Source organism: Strix uralensis, chromosome 2 (genome assembly GCF_047716275.1).
Source record: "Strix uralensis isolate ZFMK-TIS-50842 chromosome 2, bStrUra1, whole genome shotgun sequence".
In the NCBI taxonomy this organism is placed as follows: domain Eukaryota; kingdom Metazoa; phylum Chordata; class Aves; order Strigiformes; family Strigidae; genus Strix; species Strix uralensis.
The window spans coordinates 28,892,387-28,916,704 of NC_133973.1; the positions used below are offsets into that span (position 1 = coordinate 28,892,387).

Below are 24,318 nucleotides of genomic sequence, written 5' to 3' on the forward strand. Positions count from 1 at the left end.
TTTTTCAGCTCTAACTTTTGGTTATATTTTATTTTAAGTAGAAAATAAACTCTTTGGAGCCCTACTAGGAGGACTTTTGGAGGTGCAGTGCTGAAACGTGCACATCCAGTCATAGGGAGTCTCTCTTACCCAGCCCGGTATTTTTGTTTTTATAGTTTTGCTCAATAAGGTAATTATTTTCTTTTGCTGTCTCAGAAGTTATAAAAACCAGTTGCTTATTAAGAATTCTTATAGGCTATACACAGCATTGAAAGTTTTTCCCATTACCTCTGAAGGATGTATTACTAGCACACACTTTTACCATGAATACTATTTTTTTGTCACTGAACAGTGATCAAAAGAGCTGAGCTTCCTAAAATAGGAAAATGTGGGGGTTTATTGAGAAAACAGCAGATTTCTATGTTGCACAATTTTGCATCACCTAGGAAATCCATTCCCTTTCATTTTACTACCTTTTTGGGGGTATTAGCTATGTTGCAAATCTCATCTTCCTTTGATAGCTGCATGTGACTAATGAGAAATATACTACCTTTTCCTTTTGCATGTAGCCATCCTTAGTCCCAGCTAAGTCCTAAACAATACATTGTTTACTTTCCACCTTACAAAACTCTCCCCAATATAAGGAATCACACAGTCTTAATTCATACCTAAAATAATTTTATTTTTTGGGAAAATAAATTCCAGGAGAGAACAGTTTGTGGAATCTTCAATCATGTTCGTCATCATTTACATGGTTGATCCCACTTATTTCAATGGAATTACTTGAAATACTGAGTTTCTGTAATAGGGCTAAAATTATGACTGTAGCAGCTTATCAGTACTACATATGGTGTTAAATATGAAAAGCAAATACTCCCTGTGATGCTCAAAATTGAGGTAGTAATAGAAAAGCTCTAAACTTTCAGGAAAAACACAGTATCTATACCAACTATTCTGTCTCTAATTAAGAAATCTCAAAACTTGTACAAAGTTAACATTGATTTGAATAGGTAAACTATATCTATTATGTGTATATTAATTTTGCCATCATTTAAAAGTCTAAAAAATCTCAGGACTTGATTCTCTAAATATTCATGACCAGCACAGGATTTGCAGGGCTACATTAAAGTCATCAAACAAAAGGACTGCACATAACCCTCTAATTTTAGTCAGTTAATCTATTTCTCTTCAACAGCATGCTTTCTTTTTGGGGTAATACATGCATCTGTTGATTCAACAGCAGCACTGGTTCTGCCTGTCCTGCTGGGTTAGGTGCTACACTTCTCTCTGGAGTGTCACCTCTGAGATTTTGTTACATGTGAGGCTTCACTGGAAGGTAAAAGCAATAGAAGTACAATGTGAAAGCTGCTAGAATAATTTCTCAATTTCTCTCAAAAACAGAGGACTTGCTGCTAGAAGTCTTTCTTAAAGCCATGAACATAAATGATAGGAAAGGGAAGGAAAAATCCCACTTGCATACCTATAGTGTCTTACCTCCCAGGACAGGAAAATAAAACGATTATGCCAATGAACACAGAGAAACTCATGTTGTGGTTATTGCTCTGCACTGTTTTTTTCATAAAGATATACATACGTGTGCGAGCATCTCAGCAGATATTCTCTATCTGCTGATTTTTCTCTTAGATTTGCCAAACAGTATCCCATCACAATGAATGGTACTGCATGATGATTATTTTAGCTATGTGTTTCTCTCCAGCTTTTATAAATAAATAATTAATTTAAATACAAAGTAATTCTTATTATTAAGTGAAAAAGAACATGATGTTTTGATTATGCAATGTATTTCAGCAAACTCTCACATGAGAGCCCCCAGAAATGCAAGTGAGAGCAAATAACTCCATGCAAGCTATAATCCTATTTTGGCTTTTTAATACAACTATATCAGAGATGTTACTGATGCCAGTTTGTGTCAAACAGCTTACTACTCTCTACTTTTGCAACAGTTTGCTTAACATTTTTCAGTCAATTCTTCCAAAAATTTGATAAACACTTTTCATATTTGGATTATAAACATAAAAATGTAAATCAGAGTTTATTTAGTAAAGATGTAATCAATAAGGAATTATGGGAAGTTATTATGTAAAGCATGAGCTATATATGGAATTTCTATATAATGATATGAAATGCAGAAAATACAATAAACTCAAATTTTGTAGTAATGATAATGAACAGGTATCTTTAACATAAGCCATTTGTAGTGTAGTATTTATGTGGGGCTGGAAACACTGGGTGTCAGGGCTTCATTATTGCATAATATAGCACTATTTACGGTAGTGTAATCCATAATATTCGGTATCCTGAAAGACTGACATTTTTAGCATTTACATCTAAATAGACTTTTTTGGGGGGGAAAAAACCCCAGCAAATAGCAAATGTAGTTCACTGTTACAAGTTTTGCACTTAAACCACCATCAGCTGGAGGTGGAAGATAAAACCATTGTAATAATTACAGGTTAAAAATGTCAAATGCAGCTTTCTTCCTAGTTTTACTACTTCTGTTGCTTTGATAAAGCCCTAATGATTGATATTTTCTATATTAAAGCCTATAAAATTTTTTCATGCATTTCAATAAAGCCTGGATTTCCTTCTGTCCTCAATTGTAAATACTAATGCTGGGGCGTAGCAATGGCTCTCTCAGGGAACAATAAATACTATTTCTAACTGAGAGACAATATTAAGCAAAGTATGCTGCTAGGGTAAATTTCACAAATAATGATAATTTTACTGAATAGTTTTCTCTTAAAATTCTGAAGGAATTACTTGTTGCTTCATGTTTCATTCCATTTTTCTCCTTTGCTGGTTTTCAGCAGAATCAGACTATTTTTTTTTTTTTAATTTACTGCTAGTTAAGAAGTGATCATACTGTCACAATGCCATTATCTTTATTTCTGTTGCCCTCCTTAAGAAATTAGACTTACTGATGATAGAAAAAGATTTCTTTCGGAATTTAGATGCAATTTGCAACCATGCTATTTTGTATGACAAGAAAACCATACCTATTCACTCAGATTATACAGAGTTACTGAATCAGCCTGAATTCCAGACACTTTCATTTAAACTTTTCAAAACAATTGAAGAACTGCAGCCTATTTAAGGTTTCACACTGAAAGGTACTGGCCGTTACTGGTAAAAGCTGAGAAACTTCAATACTTTTTGAAAGTTTAATCAGACGTGCTTACCACCTGACTTGTGGTGATCAACTCTTAAAAGTACAACATGGCTGACATCCTCCTTTTTCATTGCTTAATCATTTAAATTGCTGTGTGAGTAACATGTAGAATGTAGAAAGAACCACAGCCTTTTTCATTTCTCGCCACTGCAAATTAATTGCTTTACGTCAGAACCACAACTTTTATTTTAGAAGTCTACTTATGCTCTGTTTTTTCTCTATGACAGGCTTAGGCTTTGGCAAGCCAGGTGAGCTTGGCAGATTGTCCCAATGGCTTTCACAGCCTGAGGTGAGCACAGATATTCCTAGATTTGCCCAGATCTAGTTTAGTCATAGTTTATGTGAAATACCTGTATGCAGAGGGATGGTATTAATTAGCACAGCATTTTTCATTATTGTTGAGATCTCAGTATCATTATTTTAAGTGTTTTTGTATAGATAAATAGAAAATCATATGGCCATCAGTAGTCTAGGACTATGTTGTTTGAATAGGTAATTTATTATCTTAAACTGGTAAATGTTAAGGTTGGACACAGAGAACTAAACTGGATTTTTCAAGAAATTTTTTCCTTAAATATTAATGTGTATTTTCCACATAGCAGTGTACAGCTGGACTGAATACAGAGCCCCCAAAAAGAAAATCATGATTCACCTCTAAGGCTCTCATGACCTTACTCATCCTAGACTTCCCTTTCCCCATCTTTCTTCTGTTCTGGGATGGCAAAGGAGTTAACAGTTCAGATAAATAGTCTGATTCACCTTTTTGCCTCAGTCTTTCTTTCGGTCTTTGCATCTAGAGGGATACTTTCAGTTTTGATCCAAGCTGATAAAATCAAGGAAGTAGGACTTAATTTTCCCTGGAGAATAATGTAATAAAAAGGACAATCATATTCTGTTCCAAGACAGTGTTATGGGACTTTATTGATTTTTTTTTTGTTATGATTATTAGGTTACTTTCTCTGTACAACTTTTCCCTTGCTGCTGCCAAAATCCCATTTACCTCAACAAAAATATGGGCAGATCTAAAATCTAGTTCTCTGTCCTAAAACTTGTCATTCACATCTTTAACAGCATCAGCTAAAGGATTTTTACTAAAAAAAACCAAAAAGAGCAACATATTTTCAATAAACGTATGTGTGAAACTATCAGCACAGCACAACAGTGTTTTGTTTTGTGTGCATGTATCTTATTTTTATTTATTATTTATGTATTTATTTTCTAGCTGTGGTCCTGTTTCCTAATTAATTCCTTATTTTTCCAGAACTCCCAGTGATTTGGTAAAAGAAATGTATTGCAGTTTTTCCCAAGCAAGGACATCAAGGCAAGACTGAGCCTAACCTGTAGATTCAATATTGAAATTTTTCTCCATTCTAAGGATGTACAAGCATAAACTATTTCATGTAGATCTTTGACTCCAAAGGTCCACTCCCCAGCCCCATGTCTTTCCCTGCCACAGTCCTGATACTACTTACATTCAGCATTTAGACGTAGTTAGTTTCAGTCAATATGTATACCAGATATACAGCAACAGGAAAAGCTGCAGAAATGCACTAGGAACATATTGATAGGGGACAGGAGACAAGAGCTAACTGGAAGATAAATCTGTGACCCTACTATTTACTCTCACACCATCACTTCCTTTTCTCCATTTACACCAAGACTGCTAAATTCTCGGAAGGAAAATTATTTTCTTCCATAAAACTATCCAAAAAAATAGCTTGAAAAGAAAATCCCTAGTGATAAATGTTGGTCATTTATTGAACAGGTTGTGTAATAATAATAATAGACTGGAAAGAGCATTTACATATCAGTGGAGATAAATATGTGCTCATAATTTTGTGTGTACTTCTCTACCAGCTGCAATAATGTTTTTGGAACCAAACCAATACTACTTAATTTAGGTCAATGTATCACAAAGTTCATTTGTGCTAACCAACTTTATGTGCCGAGTATAAAATGCATCTAGTACAATTTTACACTTAGTATTTGGGGATCTTTTTTTAATTTTATTTTCAAGGAATTCTTTAACACTATATATTAATACAGTCACATACTGAACAGAGGAATAGACACTGTGGAGAGAAGATGAAGCTGACTAGATGTCTGACACTTGTTGGGTTTTTTTAATGACTTACTTTAATTTAAAGGCTGAACTTTTGGTAATTTATCCCTTGTTTTGACAGTAGTATAATGACAACAAAGATAGCAGTGCAGCTTCTAAGAAAGTATACCAGAATCTGTGCTACCACTACGTGATCTTTAGATCACAGAAAAGAGATCCCATACTTTTTCTACTATATAGTCCCTCAACTTCTATCTGTAACACCATATGAGAGAGTAATCACTTCCCATAGCTAAACTTCTCCAAGATTCATGTGTTTGGTTGGTTTCAGAAGGAAAAAGAACAAGAAGCATCCACAGTTCTATCCTTCCAGATGCAGACTTCAAAGTACACAACTTTGCAAATTATTCCTCGCTCCTGCTAAACATTGAGCCAAAAGCCTTGCAATTCTAACATGAAAATCATGGCAATGCTCCAGCTGACAGGGGACAGCTCAAATGCTGGAATGTTTTGCTAGATCAGGACCAGAGGGCTGTTTACCGTGCATGATCAAATTCATACTCATTAGAGAACTACAGAATTAGATTCAGTTCATTATGCTGCTAATGATCTTCTTTGGGGAAAAAGTTATAGATTTGCCTAGTCTGAAAGAGACAGTAGGCATTTTTTTCTATCTTAATGGAATTGCTAGTATTTGTTTCTGATTTGACTAGGAATGTGTCTCCTCTTGTATTTTCTTCAGGTGACTCACTTTTTTCTTAAGAATTGATATAGTTCAAATCTGAAAACTCCAAAGAAGTTACCTACACATGTAGGTTGCTTGGATTGTGGGATGCATATTTAAAATAGTATTGTGGATGTATTTCACGCTTAAATGAGTTTTAAATATATTGCATTGTGCTAATTACGCAAAATATTTTACTGGGTTTTCACAGGAGTTTCATTCTATGCTTATTACCAAATGGAATCATATCTTCATTTGGCAGAAATTATACTTGAATCTGCAACAGAGAACATAAGGTTCTCCCTGAAGGATGTCTTCTTTCCTATGTCATGTTTATTATAGTTAATCATACGCAGACATAAACACACAAGAAAGAGATCTTAACATTTTGAAAGTCAAGAACAGAGTGGATATATAAATAACACATTTTTGTTTCATACCACTGAACAAATAATTGTTTTGATCTAAACTGATGTATCAGTGAATTGCCTTATAAAAAGAGCATACAAAAACTAACATAAAAATAGCCTGAGTGAAATTAAATATTCATTCAACCTTATTTTTTTTGTTTCATTTTGAACCCTTTTAATAACGGAAAAGGAATAAAGTGTTTAGAAACTATTTGTAATATTGTAGGTATCCATAGCACCTTTTAGCTTGCAATTAAATCCAAAGAACGTTCATCTTCAGTACTGCAGAGTTAAATTCATCTTCCCAAGTGATTGGTGTCCACATCACTCATACAGTGCCGTGCTACTTTGCCTATCCTGGATTGCTTTGCTGGCATTCTTATGTTGTATTTTTCCCACCCCTCTCAGAATAGTCATTTGAGCTAGAGAAAGAATCTGTACACAGAATGGTGCTTAAGGTGCTATTGCTGTCGGAGGGAAGTAAAAAATATTGCTCTCAGCTGTAATGAGAATCTGTAGGAGAGGGGTCACAAGCTGGTTCTAATCTTCATCATCCTCTGATTTGTGGATCAATGCTTACTTAGCAAGCAACTCATATAACTAATTCTTTTTCTGAGTGATCACAGAAAAAAATCTGTGTGGTTTTTTGAACATTTTTTTTTTCTAAAATATGCCGACTTTTTTATTAATTTAAAGAAAGATTTAAAACCCAGGGTCTGTGTGCTCCTGGATTCATAGGATACTGGTTACGTTTGGTCACATTCTGTTTGACCATGAATCTTTAATTCCTTTCTGTAGAGTAATACAGCTTCACTAAGAAGGATGAAAATTTCCTGCAATATCCCATATCCTGATGAAACGAATGTTTCCTGGAATAAGAAAGAATTTGAGGGTTTGAATCCCTTAAGCTGAGATTTGCATTATACTCAAATCTTTAATGTCATGGATTCATACAGTTTTGAGTTTAAGTAGAAGATATTAAAATTCTTCATCCATGTAAATAAATCTATTCTGGTTTTAATTCAATGAGCAGCAAGCATTGGAGGCTTCGGGAGACCTGTATTCAGAAATGCTAACTGTAAGAAGTCACAGAGGTATGATAACTAGCATTAAGACACTCAACTCTGACAACTGTTAGAGAATTTTTCTGGAAATATTTAGGTGCCTGATTATTAATAGGTTATAAAAATCAGCCCCTTTAGAGCAGCTTTGGCAGGTGTCCTTTCCCTGAGAATTTGTGGCTATGTCCTTAAACCCATACTTTAATATTGTATAGAAATCTTTGGCTCATTTTCATTCAAGTACAAATACCAGGTGGCGCTCAGATTGATTCTCTTTTTATTCGCAACTGTCTGACAGCCCTTGAATAAAGACTATATTTTATGCAAATGGTTCAGTACTCACTAACCAAATGATAGGCTTTGGCTCAGATTCTTGGATGTCCGTATAAAAATATCTTCCATACCATGGAGACAAAGGCAATGTAAGCAGGTATGTAAGTAATTGTCGGACGTATCAGAAGAGAAATTTTCAATGGTGTTTCAAATCTCTGGTATTCGGTCCACAGAACTAAAATTCTTCCTAGTATTTTCAGTACAATTTCTTGTGATTATAACACTTTAAAATGTAGGACAATTAGAAAAGTTAGTCTTTCATCTTCTATGTGTTAGTTTGGTCATACATTGTGAAAGTAACATAATGTTTCTATTATGAAAGATATACTGACCCCAAGGTTAATTTTTTGCTTTTGTTTCATACCTAGCATCTGAACACTTACAGACACCTGCTTTATTTTCATAGTTCTTTTCTACTTTGAAAGATATGCGCTTGCTTTTGATTTCAGGGAAAATGTTTCTTTCAACCTATTGCGTAAATTATTTCGTAAACTGAAAAGAGAATAGAAACCTTCTATTAATGTTCCTTTCTAGTAGCTTGGAATTCAGTCTTTCAAAAAAAGGAATAAAAAGCATTCATGTTTTCAGCTGTATTTCAGAGTTTTCTAAAAAGCGGCCAAATTATTTCTACAGTTTTTTGTCATAATCTCATTTAGAAGAATTCAGATGCTGAATGATCTATTTAGGCATAACTGTTCCTCTTGTTAAATTTGATTTAAAGTTTGTTATTCTCTTTTACAGAATTATACAGAAAATAAACTAATCTCTTACATTTGCCTATGACAAAATTAGCTGTTAAAAAATAAAAGAAAGGCAGAAATGGAAAATTATTTTGAATAACTTCAGCATACAGGAAAATAAATGTGCTTTTCTTACAGCTCTATAATAGAAAGCTTAAACTATTTATCTAATGCAAACATTATTACATCATATTCAATATTTATTTTTTCTCCCTTCAAGATGCTAAGGAGACATTTTGGGCTAGATTATCAACTGTTTAAGTCTGTCTAGTTGCTGCTGATTATTAAATTGATGTTTGTACTTTTTTAGATGTGCCATCAAATCCCTATGGAGTACGAGTTTTAGAGTTGTCACAAACCACTGCCAAAGTTTCGTTCAATAAGCCGGATTCACATGGAGGTGTGCCCATTCATCATTACCAAGTAGATGTAAAAGAGGTAGCCTCAGAAACCTGGAAAATAGTTCGCTCCCATGGAGTTCAAAGTAAGTATACAAAAAAATTAATGCAAGTATTGTAACTGAAAAGAATATCAAGGGAAAAGAATGCAACTATATGTTAACCGATTCTTTCTTCCTCCATTAGGCTTACTCCAGTAGCTGTATCTTCAGTTAATGCAAACCTCTTTACACCAATTAGAAATCTTACTGTAATCTTGTAAAAGTCAACCATTACTTTTTAGCCTTAAAAAAGTTTGGTGAACAAATTTCCAATTGTTTTGCATTTTTGCATCAAGTAGATATGATGAATATTTTTGGAGCTATAAATTTCAAAGAGAGTAGAAATCACAGAGGACTTAGTTTGAGAATGTGCATTATGTATGCAGTTAACTTAAAATTTTTAAGTAAGCTATTTTATGATATTTAATCCTGGGCAGTAATTACTGATTTTGAGCTACTTAGTAAACTTTCTTCATACCTGTTAATATTCATGATATCTGTTTTCAAAGCATATCTATAAATATTGTTCAACAAACATTAAATGCCTTCTTTTCACTTCTCTAAAGGCAGAAAAGAGTATAAGCCTCCCCAAACAGACGAGTTCTTTAAGCACATGCCGAGGTGGGGTGTTTATACAGACTAATGTTAACAAAATACATTCAACAGATCAGTAATCCCTTGTATCCATATTTACCCTTTGGTATTTTTAATAGGTAGTGCAAGTTAAAGCAGTCCCAAGAGTCTTCTGATTTATACAGCAAGAGATGAATGGTTTTGCAGCTATCAGCACAGTGATGAGAGAAAAAATGTAGCAAATGAACTAATGTGTGTTATGTCTTTCCCTCTCACATCCCAAATTACAGAAATATTTCAACATATAATAAACATGTAATTAAGATATATTCCAAAAAAATATAATGACTTCTTATCTTTTGTTTTTCTTAACCAGACACAGTAGCTATGTGTATGCAATATGTAATACTGTGATATTGTGCGTATGTAAAATGTAATGCTGTAAATCATAGTAGCATTCATTTTAGTCCAGTATAGCTTGTATTCTTTCAGTACTAGAAGATCTGAAGAAGACAGTAAGTTTCCCCAAGATGCAGGGCATACATATTAATGGACATTAGTGTACCTCTTCTCTCCTTTTGATGTTCTGTTTCAGACCAAGTTTGAGACTGTTTTTCATAGCTACTTCCTTCAGTGAATTGGCAATAAATTTCTCAGATGAGAACTACAATATACCAAATACTAAAACCTGAAGTGATCAGTCTAAGTAGTAGGGTGCAATGTATTCAAATGAGAACAAACCCAGTGACTACAGAGTGCAATCACAGAAATGCTTAATTTAAATGTAAAGCCAGAACAAAAAAAAGTCCTCAGTGTTAACTTTGTAGAACAGTGTATTTACCTTTCTCTCCATAAAACTTTCTTTCCTATTATTTCTGTTAATGTGACGTTTGTGAAAATATTAATTGATTACATTAGGAAAGATGGATAACTTGACAGATCCTTGCTATTAGAGTTTACTGGAGCTATCTTCTTCGAAAGTTCACACTTTGATTTTGAAACATTCTTTCAGCATTACATGTTTTTAAGTTGTTGTATACAACTTATTTTGGAGATTTCTGTATAACATGAATTGATCTTCTTGGAATTGTTGTAGTACAATATCTGTTTGAATTGTATGGTAATTTATTCTAAAAGCAGAGTATACAGTAGAGGGACAAATACCTGCAGTCCTTATGAAGACAATACCACTGTGAAGTAGATAGTGAGTATTTAGGATCTCTGCTTCCATCCCTACTAAAACTGAATATACAGCTTCTTTAAGTAAAAAGCTGTATTAGTTCCTACATGCTGTCATGTTATTTCCCCACATCTTCCTTTTGTGCAATTTGACTTACTTTTTTCAGTTTATTCTCCTTTCTCAGTTGGAAGTTTTCAGGGGGTTTACCTTCTTTCAAGCATGTGTTTTCCTCTTCATTTCATTGTCCCCCAGCTGTAACACTGAGAGGTTTTGTTGAAAAAACAAAATAGGTCACACTGGTTTTGGACATCTTAAAGGTACCTCTTAATTGCATGTATCATCAAAGAGTACTCCAAGTGATGACAAAAACTACTAAATATGAAAACAACCTGAAAAGTCATCTTGGTCTACAAATAGATATACTTAGAAAACAGATAATATTGGGAAGGTAAACCTTACTGAGAGGACAGTGGACAAATTAAAAGTTAATGCTAAAGCCATAATTAGTTCATGCTATTTTCTGAAATCTCTATTTGTATACCCCTTCATAGAAAGATTGAGATTGTATATCCTACATTTCTGTGAATTTATCTCTGAACTACTTTAGAAATCTACTACTTCAGAATTTCAAATATTTGCTAAGCAGGAGGCATCTTGTTTTTGTAAATCTTGTTGGTACTATACTATGTAATTTGATAGAGAAATCAAAAGGGACCTGGTTGCATTTACCATAAGTTCTTGCAGATACTCTATAATGAGTTAAAAATTTGTTCTATTTGTGAGGTACTATAGGGCCAAACCAGAAAAACAAAATGTGTTACCAAAACACAGACTGAAGAGCCCAGAGCAGAAAAAGTCTTTGTAGATAGAGATGCCAAAATACAGTATTAGTGTCCTTTTTTTTAAATGAAAATACTTCTAAATGTAACTGGAATCTTTCTAAAAATTCAGCCTTTGCTTGTTTCCTGAGCATTCAGAGGGTTTCAGCAAGTTTTCTAAAACATCTGTTTAAACTTCTCTCCATATATGTTTTAGCCTACTTACAGTGTCATGGTAGGATAACATTGAGATAACCTATTCTAAATCTCTATTTTCAGTTCCTGAAAAAATTTTTAAAGAAGCTTTTCTTAGTGTGAAGGATTTTCTTTCTTTTTTTTTTTTATATAATTTTTGAGACATTTAAGATACTTTTAAGTCTTTTGAATGGTAAAATTTACATGTTTTTGAGGCAGTTTCTCATTGTGCTTGTGTAACTAAGGACCACTTTCCTGCCATGCCTCAACATGATCTCAGCTGAGGGAGGAGGATGTTTAGACTACACACAGTCAGTATTCTGTATTACAATTTGTAGTTGGGTCATCGTAATTTCCATACTTGGTCAATATGCCTTAATGGAAACAAAATTGCTTTTTTCATCTGTTCACATTTGAGGGACAGGTTTATGGCTAAGATTCAGCATAAATGCTGTTTACACAGGGACAGTTAACTGCTTGCACATCTAAAGTAATGATGCATACATAATGCATGAGTCATGATTTTTTCCCAGCAGCCAGTGATAAACCATGCTGAAATTTTACAGGATGTCTTTTTATCAGGTTGATTTAATTCAGGAGTGGTAAAACAGCACTGCAGCCCTTTCTTGCCACAATGTAAGTAATGTGTAAATTCCAAGACCATCTTTTAAGGGAAGGAGGCAGAAAAACCTACATGCAGGAGAAAGTTGTGCCTGGAAGACTGTTAGCCTTCCAATACAGAGACTGTCAAAGCTAAATCGGGTCTTCTGGTCCCTCTCTGCTGTGACCAGAAGCAATAGTATAGTTGTCTTCATACAGTGACAGAGAACAGCCATAAACTCACAAAATGGATGAAAACTATTTTTAAATAAAACACATAATGGAAATATGCCTACTGAAGTTAGTTTATAAATAAAGCATTAATAAATGATTAATAGAAGTTTCAAAAAGTTCTTGAAAGGAATTGCTACTAATGTTAACAAGTCATTAATTTTCTTATGATTATGACCCAATAACTATGTATAAAACCTTTTACAAGTAGGATTATAATTGTCTGGTTTTATTTATATAAAAAATATAATAGATGCTTACCAAAGTTGTTAGGCATTCTTATAATCAATCATCCAGTAAATACAAATAAGTTTAATCAGAAAATTAAGCAGTATGAACAGGATTCTGTGCCAGTCTATTCAAACAGCCTGCAGTTCTCTTCATCTAGGAAGAATGCTGCTGGTTTCTCAAAGAATCCCTCAAAAAATGGCTTTTCTCTCAAACTGTACTAATTTGAGCTATTTTCAGATCAAAATAAGGAGAAAATCCCAGAGTCTTGGAGCTGTAGCCAAGAATATCTGTTTCCCTATTCCCTCCCCTTTGTCTTTTATAATGAAGAAGATTCCATTTGAAAGTCTGTGCTGATTGCAGCTATTGAAGGAGAGCACAGAAAGTGAAGCAATTATTCTCATACACCAACTTCAGACTATTTAGGGGTTTAAAAGTCATAATCAACACTATCATAGTTCACCAAGAGATCAGCTGGCAAATGGTAACCATTTTTTTCTGCACTTGTTAGGTGCTGTTCTAAACATGGAAATTATTTTGTTGCAGACTAGCTGCAAACCTCTCTATAGCTTCCCTTTACAGTCACCGTGCAGTGGGGCTCCATGTGGGCTGGAGTCCCTAGGGGAGGTGGGTGGAGAGGGACAGTCAGGGCTAATAGTGCCCTCAGGTCCCAGATAGTTATGACCCTGTCAGTAGTACGAAGCAACCCACTAATTCTGAAGTAACAGAATTGTGGATAATAGCCGCAAGGTTCATTCTTCAAGGAGAGTTTGCATTCTTTCAGCCAGACAGCTGATAAATCCCCAGGTACGGAACATTGCCCACCCACTATCAAGAAGGGGATAGCAACTGGTGAAGAGCATTTGCCATGCTTTCCTCTGTAGACACAAAGAAACCAGTGATAAGGGGTAAGATACCTGTGCTGGGAAAAATTGTCTTACCACAATCTTTTGTGCAATTGTATTTTTAAAAAATGGCATTCACTGATCAGTTTCTGAGTAATCAGCAATGACTTCATAAGAAAAAAGCCTGCATTATTTTTTCCTTTCAAGCAGTATTGAGTTTTCCAAGGAAGAAACAGAATGGACTCAGAGACTGTGAGATTCAATTCTTCAGGTCCCTTCAGACCCTCAGAAAACACCACTGGTATAACTAATAGAGAAGCCATCAAGGTCTTGTTTTGTCTTAATAGCATTATAAACACCAGTAATTCTGGTTCACAGACAGCAAATAATGCATATATAATGAAAGGGACTTCACTTATACGCAAACCTAAACCGCTGTGGAGGTGTGCTTGAAACTTGAAAAAAATATGCTCTCTGAAAATTCTTGGATGTCTTCAACAGGAATACAAAAAACTTTATTCCACAGTCAGTCTAACTCAGCATAAGATTGGTATGGCCACTAAAACTCTAGCAATTTTTCCTTCCTTCTTCACATTTACAGATAGATAGATAGATAGACAAAGAAACATGTCAATGAATCTTTCTTTTCAAAGCATTAACTACTTATGTAGGAATGAAATACCAAGGAAAACCAGTCTCTGCATTTCTATGCCACTCAGTTTGCTGGTGAAAGAACATGAAGAATACAGTAAAACCCCGTCACATATTAAGATTACTGTGGAAATTCACCTGTGGGATATGTGGATGGTTGGCACTGTCATTTTAGAGAAGAGAGATATACATTTGGGGATTTATGTAGCCAACAGCCTCTCTCTCTCTCTCTCTCTCTCTCTTCCTATTCTCTCTCTTGCTTCCTTTGAACTGCACTAAGTATTATTACTCCCCACTCTGTTTCTGTCATGAAAGGGAAAAAATGCACTCTTCTATTAAGAGGTATTCACAATGTTCTCTTTCTGTCCTTTCATTAGATCAAGAGCCTTGTGATATGATATTTGTCTCATACATGTAGTGTATTTAATACTTGTGGTTGTTCTTGTGTTTGGAAATTCTGATTTAAGATCACATTTTTTAAAAAATCTTTTTTCAAATATTGTTTTTTATTATTTTTTAGGAAAGGTTTGGTAGAATTTCAAATTTTTGGAGTTTTTAATTTTTTTAAATTCATTATTACTATTTAATATAAAACCTCAATAAACAAGGAATACTTCTGAAAGAACAGGTAAAGTCTACTCATTTCTCAGTTTAGCAACATTTAAAAAAGGTTCTTGGTTTTCTGAGTTTTTAAGGAAGCTGCTAAAGTAGTAATGCATAGCTAAATTAGAATTTCTTATATTGGCAACAAATTGTAGCATCAAATTACTTTGGAGAAGTGCACAGGGCTTACAGATGGTAAAGGTGTAGCATCATTACAATTACACCTTGCAAAACAGTTTGTTATTAAAAAACTAAAAATACTAAAGGAAGAGACAATTGTAGTTTAAAAGGAAAAAAGAACTTTTCAGTCATTCATATTTTTCTTTACAAGTGTAAATTTCTTAAGAAAATGGTAGAAGAATATATGGAACCTATTTTGAATGAGTTTGTATTTTTTACATAAGGTATTTTTTTTCCTTAAAGCATTTTCCTACTGGTATATTAATATAACATTAAGCGTAGCCATGTTAGAGACTGATGAATCTGAGGCTGTTAATCTGTACCGATACCCTAAAAATAATTTACTCAAAGAATGCCTATTCTGACATCGTTTTTAATGCACTAAGCTCAGGTAGCTATTCAGCATGACAACAGAATCACAGAATCATTCAGGTTGGAAAAGACCCTTGGGATCATCAAGTCCAACCATCAGCCCTACTCTACAAAGTTCTCCCCTACACCATATTCCCCAACATCTCATCTAAACGACCCTTAAACACATCCAGGGATGGTGACTCCACCACCTCCCTGGGCAGCCTATTCCACTGTCTGACCACTCTTGCTGTGAAAAATTTTTTCCTAATGTCCAGTCTAAACCTCCCCTGTTGCAGTTTAAAGCCATTCCCTCTTGTTCTGTCACTAATTACCTGTGAGAAGAGACCAGCACCAACCTCTCCACAATATCCTTTCAGGTAGTTGTAGAGAGTGATGAGGTCTCCCCTCCCTTCTCTTCCTCAGACTAAACAGTCCCAGCTCTTTCAATTGCTCCTCATAGGATTTGTTCTCCAGGCCCTTCACCAGCTTCGTTGCCCTCCTCTGCACTCGCTCCAGCACCTCAATATCTCTTCTGTATTGAGGTGCCCAAAACTGGACACAATACTCAAGGTGTGGCCTCACCAGTGCAGAGTACAGGGGGACTATCACCTCCCTACTTCTGCTGGTCACACTATTTCTAATACAAGCCAGGATGCCGTTGGCTTTCTTGGCCACCTGGGCACACTGCTGACTCATGTTCAGTTGCTTGTCAATTAGAACCCCCAGATCCTTCTCTTCCAGACAGCTCTCCAGCCACACCTCCCCAAGCCTGTAGCGATGCATGGGGTTGTTGTGGCCCAAGTGCAGGACCTGGCACTTGGCCTTGTTGAAGCTCATCCTGTTAACGTTGGCCCACCAATCCAATCTATCCAAGTCCCTCTGTAGTGCCTCCCTATCTTCATGCAGATCGACACTCCCGCTTAACTCGGTGTCATCTGCCAACTTACTGATGATACACTCTATGTCCTTATCAAGATCATCAATAAACATTTGAACAGAAATGGTCCCAACACCGAGCCCTGAGGAACACCACTTGTGACCGGCCGCCAGCTGGATTTAGCTCCATTGACCACCACTCTCTGGGACCGTCCATCCAGCCAGTGCTTGACCCAGCAGACCGTTCGCTCATCCAGGCCATGGGCAGCCAGTTTTTCTATGAGAATCCTATGGGGAACTGTGTCGAATGCTTTTTGAAAATCCAGGTAGACAATATCCACAGCTTTTCCCTCATCCAATAATTGGGTCATCTTGTCATAGAAGGAGATCGGGTTTGTCAGGCAGGACAACCTTACACTCTTCTTAACTTTGGATCTTAAAAAACGAAAATGCCTTGTGTTGTATATTTTTCTGAAAATAACCCCAAACAAACAAAACAAAATGTCTGGGTTTTAGTAGTGTCTCTAGGTCTTCTTTTTCAGCTGATATTTTATTGAGTCTCAAGTCTTTTAACCAAATTATTGGACTTAATTATGGACTTAGAATTTAGCATTTGTAGGACATTAACATAGAATATTTTCTACAATGGAAAAATTACATAAGCTAAAGTTATACCTACATTTCCAAAATCAGAGGATAGAAGAAAAAATACAGAAGATGAACATGTTATAAAAGCTGCATTTTTTAATATTTATGTGTTTTGAATTTTAATGGTCATGAATGGTTTTTCTTTTGACATTTGAGATTCTTCTTTGGATGGCAGAAAGCAGAAGCTTTATGAAATAATGTGCCAAATATAATTCAATAATTAATGTATTACTTGTAAATATATTTCGTGCAGTAATATCAAAACACACCAGAAATGCTTTATCAACATATGCTTATACTTTTTTATTGAATGTTTTATTGAAGGAGACAATAATATTCAAACTCTTGTGGTAGCATAATCATGCTATGTACAAAAAGCAGTTAAATATTTCTTTAAATATAAGTGTTATTACAACTTTCCATTATAATGCAAAATGAAATGGTGATAAATATTACAACCTAAGAAATACTGAAATCGTTATTCTTTGTACAAGAAAAGGAAATCCATTGACAGGTGGACTACAAGTGATATTATGTTACATATCTGAAAAATAACATACAGAAAGAAGCAAAGGCATTTTTCTTAAGAAAAAAATACTAAGAAAGTTTGTACAGCATCTGAATCTTATGCAAATTGAAGACCAAGAAATTTAGTATTTTAGTTTTAGCTATTAAGGAGTTCTCAAACTTCAAGCACTACTGCCAGTATTTGCTTTCGACATAAATTTTTGTTCTCTCTCTGGTTCTTCATAAGTTGGAGATCAAATCTGAAATAAGTAATTCTTTGTAATTTCACATTCAAATCTCAACAGGTTCAGTTCAGTTTTTTCATCTAATTGCATTAAATTTTATGTACTTCATGAAATCAGAATAATTTAGAAAGAAAGGGAACTTGTGACCATTGGCTCCAATCCCCCCAGGTCACAGCAGGACCAGCTTCAAAGTTTTATTAGGGCTTTGTCCTGAGTTTTGAATCTGTCTATGAAGGGAAATTCTGTATTTAGCAATTTCTTTGTGAAATGAGGGGTTTCTTAAACAGGTTCTGTCTGTACTATTTTTTCATATGCATTTAACTGTTTTTTTAGGCACATTAAAGTAGAGAAGGGATTTTCTGTTAGTCAGGATAAGTTTTTAAACTTCTGTGCTGCATGTTATGCCTGGTACTGACGTTCTTTTTACTACATGTGTCCTTAAAGTTAGAGGAAGTTATGTACATGCCAGTGTTGTAATTAAAACTTGAAGTTTTCTATCGCTGTGTTACTCTTTTTACTTTTGAATTGGCTATACCAGTGAGAAAGCATGCATGTGTGTAGGCAAATCTTATTAAAATCCTTCTGGTCAAAAAATATCCAGTAAATTTAAAATAAGGTCATTCCATTTTCTCTTTTACTTTTTGTAATATGAATAGTTCCAAGCAATGAAACGGTGATTTTTTTTTTGTGTCTGCACAGTTCAGGTTTTTGGGTAAAACTACTGAACTTCATTTTCTGTCTTTTAAACGAGACATTTTGATAGACATCACATGAATAGACATTCTTTCAGACGACTTTAGAAATTTATAGTGCATGGTTTTCCACCGATTTCAGAAACACCGTTATGCAAAAAGATATTCTTTCTTATGGTAAAACATAGCAATTACTGTACCTTGTTATTGTCATGGGGAGGAAACCTAATAGACCAATTAGAATTCTCATGTACTACATCTTACATTGTAGGTTTTGTACTTCCTGCTCCTTTTGTACTGAAGCATGAAAGTATGTGCCCCATTACTAAAACACTTTCCCAGTGTGACAATACTTCACCATTAAACTGGGCAGACTTTCAAATGGATTCCTGGGAGATATGAACCCCATATAATTCAATAATTTTCTTAATGAGTTTAATGATTAAGTAGAATATATCTGTAAAATTTGTAGATCAAACGGAAATAAAGTGCAAATATTTTGGTAGGCTAAGTCAGCATTCTAAATTATTTTAATAGTTGAAAATCTTCAAGGCAGAGTTCTTTAATGTCTAATGCAAACTGCTAAAGCAGAAGGAAAAATGCATTCATTAGCCTGTTCCAGTGGGAAAATACGTTTTTAGTAAGTATTTGAGACATTGAATTCCTTGACATATCTATCAGATTTGGCTCCCTATGACATGAATTCTGATCACATTCAGTTCTAAAATGACACTTCCTATTCCTGAGGAGTGTTTCTGCATTTCTGGAATATCATGTATGTACTCCAGAAATTTAGAAGTACCTGAAGTCTCAGAGATTTTTGTACACGTTAAATGATGCTGTAAGTAATTCAGAAAACATTTCTGGGCTGTGAATTCAGCTTCAGAATCTGGTTCTCCATTTAGCAGACTGTTAGGCAGGCAGTTTAAGACCAGTGAAAACATGGATTAAAACCTGTAAAACCAAACCCAAAATACGTGTTGTCACATCATACGCAACTTGTACCATATGGAGAATCTTAAAATGTCAAATTGATTGTCACACTGTCAAATTGACTTAAATTAGTGGTTTAATTTAAGAAATTGTCTGTTGTCAATAGGCAATAATTAATAATATTGTAAAAAAAATTTGTAGATCATTCCTGATATCAGTTAATATACTTGTGATACTAATGCTAAGCCTAACTCATGGGATTTGTTTAAACTGGATATTGAGCTTAAACTGAATTTAAAACAACTTTGAAATTACAAGAATGAGGAACTTGCATATATATGTATGTTACTAGTCTATAGTGATGTAAGATGCAATACAAATAACACAAAAAGTCCTTAATTGTAATAAATCTAGATTGGGGGGTGGGGTGGGGGAAGGCATGATACAATTTGCAACATGTCATACAATTTTTAAAAAAAGTGAAAGAATGGATGCAATTTACATCCAATACAGATTACTATTAAATGGTAGGAAAAAGACCACTTTTTATCCAAATTAATTTGTGTGTATACCTGCATGTAAGGAAGTTATTCAGCCCTCTAATTCTGTCTCTATACTACTCTTGGCCTTCATCCAGCTTAATCTTTGCTGTAAAAGTCTCATGTGGATGGAAAGGTTGGACTGTAAATAAATGTCTTAAACTAAATTACATGGATGGATTAGAGACTGGAAAGTGAGAAGTATAAAGGGAAAGCTAGGTTTAAATATTACAGGTTTTTTATACAGACCTAAAACATCAGGAGAATGAAATGTACTTTTCACATTCAAAGGTGAATAAAATGTCATGAGAAGTGAAGAAAACCCAGACAATTTACTTCACAGCATGAGTTCATAAGTAAAAGCAAGTGAGTGTTATGCGGATGTAACCACTGCCAATATCTGAGGTTACTCTTCAATAGCTTGTAACTCTGTGTTTGCAATTTTATTTAGTCAAACAGTCAAAGCTCATTGTAAAACATGATTTATGTTCAAGTGGGGTTTTTTAAAGGCACAGACTTTAAAATCTGTAAGAACAAATGCAAAATATTTTGATTGCAAGAAGTATGTAGTAAATATTTTAATAAGCAATTGAATGAAGAATCAGTTATTCCGAATATATTCCACCTGGTGTTCCTCTGTTGTGATAACTCCTGGCTACTTCTTATTTAGACCTTCTCAGGCTTTTTATGATGGCACACTCTCAAGTAAATTTGCAGCAAACGTGCTGATCTGATATAAAGGTCTTGCTGATCCGGCGTGTAAATGTAAATCTTGTTAAGTAGAGTGATGCAATACAATATTGGTTATGAAAAACTGATAAATGAGATATATGGTGCATCTGAAAATTTTGCCTTTTAATCCTGTATTGTATTCATCTGCATTTATTTTACATTGCCAATCTGCTTACAAAAAGGTAAAGTATGTTTGTGGAATATTTATGCATATATAGATTTCTGCTGCATTTTGTAATACAAAACAGAAGGATGTTCTGGGAGGATAGAGTAGTATTTAAGTATTTTCAAGGTCATTGAATGACAGAGTACTTATGAATGGCATTTTCCTTCTGCCGCATACAACAATGAGCTGCAGAGAGATAGCATAGCCCTATCTGTATTACATTTCATGATATCATTAAATGAATCTCCTTTTTATCACATTTTTTCTCTCTCTGTTGGCAAGAAATATAGTATGCAAGAGTATGATGGGAATGAGGAAGAAAAAGTTATGAATGAAAATTATCTTTGCATGTCAGAAGCAAAAGAACAGTTGTTGAAGTCATCATTCATGTCAGCCTTGAGGTGTTTGCTTTTTCACAGTAGTGAGAGTCATAAAAGACACATTTGAGATCACATTTTAGTCCCTTTGCTTGTCACTGTGAGGATAGCCTCTTTGATGATAGCAGTCACCAAAGCTGGTTTATTCTTTCCTCAGATGGTGGTGGTTAGGTTTTTGCCAGCTTCTGCATTTGGTAACAGAGAAAGTAGAGTGGAGCAAACATGCTCCAGAGTTGAAAATTATATGGGTTAGAGGAATGAAAGAGAACTCCTGTGTCATAACCTGCTTCCTAGGTAGCTCCAAGACTGCAGCAACATACCTCGGTCCTGGGACAGTTAGTATTAATGAGAGCTTCCAGTTTAAAACATCTGGTCAGTAATAATATACCATTCAAGAGAAGCACATAGGAGACCACTTTTGTTGGCATTCAGACTAAGTGGCTTATTTGGAACATAAAATTGAGCAAGTATAGTAAGCAAGTATAGCAAGATAATACAATGCATATGATTTTTAATAGTGAGATCAGTGGTATGTTACAGTACACAATTCTCTGTGCATAGGTAAAACTGATAAGAGACATGTAGATTTTATGTATGTTCTGTTTATTACTATTAGTATGCAGAATTATTATAAAATTGAAAAGTGTTGAAATTCTAAATAGCAGTCTCAACTGAGATGCAAGACTCGCTAACATAGATTAATTTGACTCTCTACTTAACTGAGTACAGTATTAGAAATTTTCATTCCTTTGTGCTCTGCAGATATTTCTTTAGCTTAACATTAATAATTCCTGAATTCTTGACATCTGTCTTGGAGCTTTGTAAGAGTACTGATATATTTGTAGTAATGAGTAAAGCGTAATTAATTTTCTTAGGTATTTTGGGTCCATCTGGTTAAGAAAGGCCATCTCTTATTTGTATCTCTAACATGGTGCAGTTTAAGAAAACTAATAAGAAAATAATAACTAATAAGAAAACTAGTGAATTGCATGATATCTAAGAAAACTAGTGAATTAACATGAAACATCTTAAATCTGTTGCAAAATCTCAAAGGAACAAAAAGATTGTAGCTCTGCAGTGCTTGGCTGACAAAAGGAAGAAGGTGCCGTTGTTAAGAGTAAACTGCTGTCATTATTTTCTTAGATCTCAAAGGTATTTTCTGTAAGGTTTTTTTGTGATAGAAGATATTTGGACCAGTAATCAGTTATTAGTTAAGGATAAGTTTTTAGTATAGATCTGAGTTATACCCTGCTCTATTAAAAGCAGTCACCAGGAGCTTACCTAGCTTCAAATGGCTGTTCGTTGTATCACACTGAAAGCAACTTGCCTACTCAGCCTTTTGAAAAAAAGATCTGAGCTCACTCTGCGAAGTAAGTCAAGCAGAAACCAGCTCCAGCTAAAGCTGTGCACCTGGGCACAGTTCTGCCCTCAGATTGGCAAGCCCCATTTGCCAGTGACTGTGGTGATGCAGAAGTGTGGAGTCAGCCTCAAATCAAACGGGAGGGCTCACAGATCCACCAAATGTCAACGTATTGCAAGAATAGATACCAACGTCTCCCATACCTACCTTTCACAAACAGTAATATGGTCCTCAAAACTATGTGAACTTGCTACACCATTAGCCAACGTATACACGTTCAACCTAGCACATTCCAGATGCACCATGGAAACTACTGTGAACTTCATGCATAGAAGATAAAAGTTTGTCTGCTATGAATTCAAGTGAGGCCTACCTCACCATTTTATCAAGATCTCTCCATAACAAAGAACTCACAGATGGAGTTTTGAATGTAGGAGAGCCTTTTCAACTCCAGCTTTGTGTTGCAAATTTCAAATGGGATATTAGCTCACAACATGGATCTCCAATGTAGGAACAGCAGAAAAATGGGCAGGAAAAAATTAAATAGAAGTAATGCTTTCTACTTTATAAGGGAGTGTAAGATAAATATGAGATTGACGGGTAAGGTACAGTTTGATTTATACAATTGAAGAATGAAAGTGGTGTAACTGTAGCAAGCATATAAAACAGGGAATACATAGTCGCATTAGCTAAAATCTAACAACCAGCATGTTCTTTGTAGTCTCCTAATAAATGGAATCCCTGTTCCCCTTAGAAGACCCTGTTGTGTTTTCTGGGTCATCTCCCAGAAAGCATTGTTTTTAGCCTTGATGGGTGTTCAAAAGTAAAAAAAAAAAAAAAAAGGAGAAATGAAACAGCATAAATGATCTTAATAAGGGCCTTAATTGCCTTTCTGCAATGAGATTAACACAGTTATTCCAGTACTAAATATTGTAGTATTCTATATTCACTCAATAAAGTATTACTTAGAAGACTTAATTCTATTGTCTTTATGTGTTTATATTGCCAGTGGAAGTTCAGGTGTATTCTGTGCCCTAGAAATTTTTGTTAAAGAATTTTAAAACTAATGTCTACAAGAAAATAAATTTGATGTATGGAAAGGTTTAACTTCATCAGATTTTATATTTAACAGTGTAATTTGTACTATTAAAATTGCAGCAATTATAGTCACATAAATATTTAACAATGAACCCTCATGCTGCCATACTGAGAACATTAGTCATATGTTAGAAAGCATTTTGAACAATACCTTCTTTTTGTATGGTTGGGGGAGTATCTGGTAGCAGTCCAAATCCCCATTGATTTTACTGTATTATTTTATTGTTTCATAAAAAGTTTTAAATGTGGCCCTTTTCAAGTGGCTGGCTGTTTCTTCAGGCAGTAGACTTTAAAATCATTGCATTAAGAAGTGCACAATAGTTTTATAGCAGAGGAGAAAATGGGGTTCCAAGAACAAGGTAGTATTCCCCTTTAATTTATGGAATCAGAAACATTGGTTGGAAGGAATATCTAGAGTTTATCTGGTCCAACCTCCTGCTTAAAGCAGAACTGGTGTCTAGATCAGGTCAGGCATGACTTTGTCTAATTCAGTCTCAACCCCCAAGGTTGGAGATTCGTCACCCTCTTGTCTTGGTGTAACCTGTTTCAGTGCTTCATTTCTCTCCCAGTGTATAAGTGTTTCTAATATCTGGTCTGAACATGCCAAGCTGCAGCTCGTGACTGTTGCCCTTGTTATGCTATTTTCCACTGTTGAGAAGAGTCTCACACCATTGTTCCTATCTTCACTGTGAAGCAATGGCAGGTGAGTGTTCAATCACCCCTTGGCATTCTCTTCATCAGACTAAGTA

The 24,318-nt window shown here is 34.8% G+C and overlaps 1 protein-coding gene across 2 annotated transcripts in view; it reads left to right on the top strand.

The window, feature by feature from the left end:
• NCAM2 (neural cell adhesion molecule 2) overlaps positions 1 to 24,318 on the top strand; it is a 322,723-nt gene that overhangs the window by 236,917 nt on the left and 61,488 nt on the right. For both annotated transcript variants that reach the window (XM_074858117.1, XM_074858118.1), the window contains exon 12: positions 8,810 to 8,983. In XM_074858117.1, coding sequence (XP_074714218.1) covers positions 8,810 to 8,983 — 174 coding nt within the window. The remainder of the gene's footprint in view (positions 1 to 8,809; positions 8,984 to 24,318) is intronic.